The sequence below is a fragment of the Enhydra lutris genome, unplaced genomic scaffold, assembly GCF_002288905.1.
Source record: "Enhydra lutris kenyoni isolate GAN:26980312 unplaced genomic scaffold, ASM228890v2 scaffoldscaffold99, whole genome shotgun sequence".
NCBI classification, from domain to species: Eukaryota; Metazoa; Chordata; class Mammalia; order Carnivora; family Mustelidae; genus Enhydra; species Enhydra lutris.
The window spans coordinates 1639602-1646178 of record NW_019154183.1 but is presented as its reverse complement, the minus strand read 5'-3'; the positions used below and the strand labels follow the sequence as shown (position 1 = coordinate 1646178).

General features: G+C 42.0%; 1 protein-coding gene across 1 annotated transcript; it reads right to left on the bottom strand.

The window, feature by feature from the left end:
* Positions 1-2546: 2546 nt before the first annotated feature.
* On the bottom strand, positions 2547-2910 carry LOC111139309 (chromosome unknown C10orf126 homolog; the record flags this gene model as incomplete). Its single annotated transcript, XM_022491564.1, is given in 2 exon segments — positions 2547-2694; positions 2696-2910. Coding segments are annotated over 2 exon segments (363 nt in total), but the record flags the coding sequence as incomplete, so codon positions are not given.
* Positions 2911-6577: the final 3667 nt, after the last annotated feature.

The following is a 6577-nucleotide window of genomic DNA, read 5'->3' as shown; positions in this document are numbered from 1 at the left end:
AGACATATATAACACACAAAATATGTGTTAATCCACTGTTTATGGTATCGGCAAGGCTTCTGGTCAATAGTTAGCTATTAGTAGTTAAGCTTTGGACGACTAGAAAGTTCTGTGCAGATTCCCCAGTGGGGCAGGGGTTGGCATCTCTAACCACCGCCCCCACCCGCAACACACACTGTGTTCAAAGGTCGTCTGTGTACATGTACTATTGTATGCAAATGTACTTGCCTGAAACTTCACCTCAACAATTGGGTAAAACATTCTAATACATGTCACCTCCCTGCTGGAGATAATTATGGAAGGAGAGATGTTGGGAATAAAAAGAGACAAAGTGGATGAGATTTTAAGAGAGATGAGAAAGCAGAGAGAAATAAACTTCATCTCAGAAGCACTTTGATGACTGTGGGGGGACTGGAGGAAGCAAAAAGGGGCAGAGAGAATAGAAAGTTTGTGTCTGGAGTAGTCAGGGCTGCCACTGATGTGAGGATTGGTTTCTTTTCTATTGCACATATCTATGCCACTTTGTTTTTTTTCTTAGGTGGAAAACAAGAAATCAAAAATATCGTCACAACAGTTATTATTACACATTTTATGGACCAAAGGCAAGAAGACTTTCCCTTCAGTTTCTTAGTCTTACGAGCAAATTAAAGTATAAACTGAACATTTTCTAGTGCATAAGAAAACAAAAATGGAAAAGAGGCAGAGAACAGGACACCAGTCATCATTTATTTGTTGTGGATTCTGTCTTTTGTCTTTTTTTTTTTTTTTTTTTCTGAAATTGAAAACATTTTACTTGTGTCGTATTTCCACAACTCGGAAAAAAATCAAGAAGAAAAATGACAGTTAGCAATTGGCTCACCCACTGGTTCTAAGAAACGTTACCCTTAACTGAAACCCTGCTCCAGTGATCTTTTTCTATTTAAAGAAATAAGACATTTTAGTGACAGTTGAAGCAACTCAGTTCATTCCTCAGTTTTCATCCCCAGAAACAGAAGAACCTGACTGTGTTTCACATTTTACGGAGACATAAAACTGGACTCTGGGAAATAAGCTGAGGGTTGTGGAAAGGGAGATGGATGGGGGATGGGGTAAATGGGTGCTGGGCATTAAGGAGGGCACTTGATGGACTGAGTATACACAACAAATCAATCATTGAACATTACATCAAAAACCGATGATGTATTATATGTTGGCTAATTGAATTTAAATTCAAAAAAACTAAAATAAAATAAATCACTGGGGGAAAAAAAAACTTGAAGCAATTCCTATAACTTGAAATGTACAAATGAGGTCAGTTACAAGATTTCCTGACATAAGCCATCCTACAACACTAGGGATAAACACCAACTGGGCAAAAATGTCCTTTAAAATATTTGGAAAGATTTGGTTTGCTAATATTTTACTTCAGATCATAGCATTCATGTTCACAATTTTCAGTGAGCTCTGATTTTGCGTTTTTATCTTTTTATCTTTCTTGTTCAGTTTTGTTGTCAGGTTTAGACATATAAAATGGTGTTGGGAGTTGTCCTTGTTCCCTTTTCAGAAATGTTTATACAAAGTAGTGCTTATCTGTTCTTTGAAGATTTTGTAATCTTGGCTGCCTCTGGCTTATGTTCTAAAGAGGGGAAGGGGCCAGATTTTTTACTCAATTCACTTCTTTTGTGGTATATTCAGTCTTTTTCATTTCATTAATTTTTGTCATTGATATTTTCCTAGGAAATTGTCCAATTTCTCTCTAAGTTTCCAAACATTTTGTCAGGAACTCATCCATAATATTCTCTGATAGGTTTTTAAATCTCCATCTGCAACTACGTCATGTCTGTTTCATGCCCTCCCTCCCCCCTGTTTTTGGTCATTTTCACCAGAAGTCTTTATCACTCTTTTCAAGGAACTAGTTTTTCCTTTAGTTGATTTTCTGTGTTATTACTTTGTTTTCTAGCTCATTAATTGCTAACCTTATCTTTATGGTTTCCTTCCTTCTGCATTCTTTCTGCTTGCTCTGTGGTTGTTTTTTTACTGCGTTAAGTTCAGCACTTAGCTCATGAGTTTTCAATCTTTCTCCTTTTCTAATGGATGTAACTGAGGTTATAAATATTCATTCAGAGTCTCACTTGGGCTGTACTCTACAGGGGTCTTTTCCTGTTTGACTTTAATTATTTCAAAATAGAGATTATTCTCTCCTTTGTTCTCATAGTTTTTTAATTTTTATTAGGGAGAACTTCAAACATACACAAAAGGGAACATTGCTTCCCGTTGAACCGTTCTGGAAAGTTCCTAGACCAACATGTGAATGGCCTTTCTAATACATGTCTTTGGGTAAAAGTGTTCCCTTGTTATTTTTATTATAAAAATCCATGGGTGTGTCTTATTTCTTCTTAAAGACAAAATCCATAGGTTAAATAACCTTGTGTCCTAGATAGTAAGTGAGTGACAAAATCTGGCTGAATGACTTTTTAATTCCATATGGCCATACTAAACACAGCTTATTTTACCAAAACACAGCCTTAGCTTCACAGGCAGTTAAAAATAATTTTTAAATACAATTTTTATCGCTTTACTTCAGCATTCTGATCACAGTGCCCACATTTGAACTTCCACGAAAGTTCAGGATAGTTGAACAAACACCATTTTAGGAGCTATAAATAAAGCAGCTGCCTATGGGAGCCAGTCCTGCTCCTTCCTCTTTGCCTGCCCCGATCCCCGTCCTGCTGCATTTCCAAAGGGTGGTGTATGTGTCCTCCCAGCGTCTATGCAATCCAGGCCGCATCAGCCGCACTGCTGAGCCCAAGAAAAGCACCACTGAGCCTCCACAGGAAAACTAAGTTGTTGCCACACGAAGGAAAAGATTCCAGAGCCTTGAGACTCTACCACCGGCTCAACTGTTTCTAAGAATAGCGTGAGCCGTGGAAAAAAAAAAAAAAAAAAAAAAAAAATACTGGCACCAGACACTGGTCTTTAATTGTCTCCAGGCTTTAAAATAGAAACAAGCTGAAACGGAAGTGCCCCTGGAAACGCTCTGCAGGCCTCCCTCGGTGCGGGCTGGGGATGCAAAATGTTGAGCCGGCTCCTGGCGAAGCTGGCTCAAGGGGCAAACCCTGCGCGGTGACGTCAGCGCGCAGCACCAGCTGCCAGGACAGGATGGGCACCCCCGGGGCTCAAGGCCTGGAGCCGCAGGGCCGGGTGGGTGGGTGCGGGGGGGGGGGGGCGGGGGGGGCGGTTAGGGGAGGTGGCAGGGTACGCAGGCCTCGTCCACCCTCATCTCAGAGGTTCTCACTGAGCCTCTGCGAGGGAGGCACAGGACGGTTTCCCCTCCCGCAGGTTAAACTTGCTCGCCAAAAGCTTTTCTTTCCATCTATTTTCATAATCTTAAATTTAGCTTATTGGTTCCTAAATCAGATTTTGCAGATCGTTCCCTGTCTTCAAAAATCAACCTCAGCCTTACTACCGGGAAGCCTCTCAGCCTAGAGGTGGGTGTGCAGTCGGACCCCCTTCGTAGGTTGGTTAGCCCTGGACAGGTGAACAGGGCGAAGAGTATGGCTCTTGATGCTTCCAGCAGGCACGCAATGGTGGGGATTTTTTTAATAAGAGGGCAGCACTAGTCTGAATAGTAGGTTTCTCAGCAGGAACAAATTCCCAAACGTTGAGGATTGCTTCTGAATAAAAAGTTCTGCATGCAAAAAGTTCAGAGAATCTGAGTCGCCCCGCATCCAAACACCTCTTAAAGCTCATGTAGCAAAAAGAGGGGGTTTCCCCCTGCGAACAAGTATTTACGAACTTTCTCTTAGTTCGAAACATGAAATAAACCAACACTCAGGTTTCTCTCGCCCCAATTCCTAGACAAACACACTGTACAAAAAAAGGTTGCTGGGGGCGCCTGGGTGGCTCAGTGGGTTAAAGCCTCTGCCTTCAGCTCAGGTCATGATCTCGGGGTCCTGGGATCTAGCTCCGCATCGGGCTCTCTGTTCAGCAGGGAGCCTGTTTCCTTCTCTCTCTCTGTGCCTCTCTGCCTACTTGTGATCTCTGTCAAACAAATAAATAAAATATTTAAAAAAAAAAAAAAAAAGGTTGCTGTCCCTGGGGTTCCCAGAAACCCAATGCCGGCTGCTGATGGGATTAGTTCAGTTCTACTTCTAAAGGAGCTAGTTGTTTGGGTGGTAAACAGTAAGAAGAGAAAGAAAGGAAAGGGAAGAAAAAAGAAAATTGAACTGTTTTCTTCCTTGTGTGTAATATTCTGTAATGTCTGGAAGTCAATGGCTGCTTCACAGTGGGGGGAGGGGAGATAGTATACAAGTCAAATAATAGAACTTAATGATATGATTGTCAAATGCCAAACTGCAACACCATGTCCCTTCCAACCCAAACTCTAGTTTTACAGACACATAGAACCAAACCAAACCAAAACAAAACAAAACAAAAAACAAAAACAAAAACAAAAAATCCTAGCACCAGGGGCACCTGGGTGGCTCAGTGGGTTAAAGCCTCTGCCTTCGGCTCAGGTCATGGTCCCAGTGTCCTGGGATTGAGTCCCACATCGGGCTCTCTGCTCTGCAGGGAGCCTGCTTCCCCCTCTCTCTCTCTCTGCCTGCCTCTCTGCCATCTTGTGATCCCTGTCTGTCAAAAAAAAAAAAAAAATCTTAAAAAAAAAAAAAAAAAATCCTAGCACCAGAGGGAGACAGACACAAATGGGCATGGTCCTCCCCAGATGGAGCATTTAAATTGTGGGTCTTCCAGGCGCCCTGTCTTTGGTTACAACCATCAGCACATGCAGAAATTTATCATTCCCACCCCACCTTCAACGCAATTCTCACTGTAAGACTTATCAGCCCAGGGTGCCTGGGTGGCTCAGTTGGTTAAGCGACTACCTTCAGCTCAGGTCATGATCCCGGAGTCTCGGGATGGAGTTCCACATTGGGCTCCCAGCTCTGCAGGGAGTCTGCTTCTCCCTCTGACCTTCTTCCCTCTCATGCTCTCTCTCACTCTCTGTCTCAAATAAATAAATAAATAAAATCTTCTTTAAAAAAAAAAAAAAAAAAAAAAAGACTTGTCAGCCCAAACAGGTCACTACAGCCAGAGCCAAGACCTGTCCTTGCCCAAGATCACCAATCAAATATCAATCAGTTATACTTGAACGTGCTAGGCTGTTCCCAACTCAGAAATCTTAGAGCACTTAGTTGCACTCCATAATGTTTGTTAAAATGAACGGAACAGCTATTCTCAGCTGATCTGCATTGCTTGCCTGGTACCAGTCCTGATACCAGTTTGGTCCCTAATATCAACCAGCACCCACTGCTTGGACATTCTCCTGCCCATATTTGCCATCAAGGCTTAAATCCTAGAAGCTCACTCTCCCTCTAGACCCTGAACTTGCCTGCCATCTCCATTCTGACACCCAGCAAGACCTCTGCTTTACTCAAGACTTCACCTATGTCCACCCTCTGGCATTTCATGATCTAGCCACAGCTACAAATATCCATCCAGCTATGACATTTAGAAATAGGGTCAAGGAGGGCAAGGACGATGAAGCAAGAGGAAGGGTCTCCCATTTGTTTCTTCCCTTGTTATGTGCCTGGCCCTGTGCCCAGCCTTTATACATGTTACTGCTTCCAAACCAGTGGAGGAGATGACACACCCACTCTCTGTGACCTTGGGTTAGGACTCATAACTCAAACACCAGGATCCCAAGTGTCTTTACAAATGGAAACACTGAACCATTCCCTTAAATTGATTTTTCAATTTAAACTGATTTTTCATTGCAGGTCTGAGAACGGATGAATATCTATAATGAAATTTTTACCTATGTGCCACAAAATGAGAAAAATAAAGGCTAGGAGATATGTTTCCATAGGCTGAAATGTTCTGTTTAAAGGACTATCGTTTGCTCTAAGATCATAGAGGAACCATATCTTTTGATGGAGTAAAGTCATTCTTTATAGCAAACTTTGTGCCCACAATTACCCTTCAAAATTCCACAAGAAGGTGGAAAACAAAGTCCAATTTACTATTTATTGGCAAAGCCAATCACGGCCTATTTTTCCTCAGCGTGGAATAGTTTTAGCTCTACGGTAAGGACAGATGGGCAAGCCCTCTATGCTGACTACTACCAACATTGTGAAGGGAATTTTTAAAGGGCTTAAATAAATGGCAAGAACAACCACATTTGTGAAGAGACAGAGTCAATATTATTACAATGTGAAGTTTGCCTGAGTTGATCTCTAGATCCAATGCAATTTCTATTACAATCCTTGCAGGATATTTTTTTTCTTAAGATTTTATTTATTTATTTTGAGAGAGAGAGCATGAACGGGAGATAGGGGGAGGAGCAGATAAAGAGGGAGAAGCTGGCTCCCTGCTGAGGCAGGAGCCCGATGTGGGGCCTGACCCCAGGACTCCAGGATCATGACCTGGGCCAAAGGCAGACGCCCAATTGACTGAACCACCTAGGTGTAGGATTTTTTTTTTTTTTTAATAAACAAGCATATCATAAAATATATGAGAAATAAAAACAATCTAAATAACCAAAAGGATGTTGAAGAAGAAGGAAGAGTAAGATCAGGAGGAGCAGGAGGAAACGGAGGGA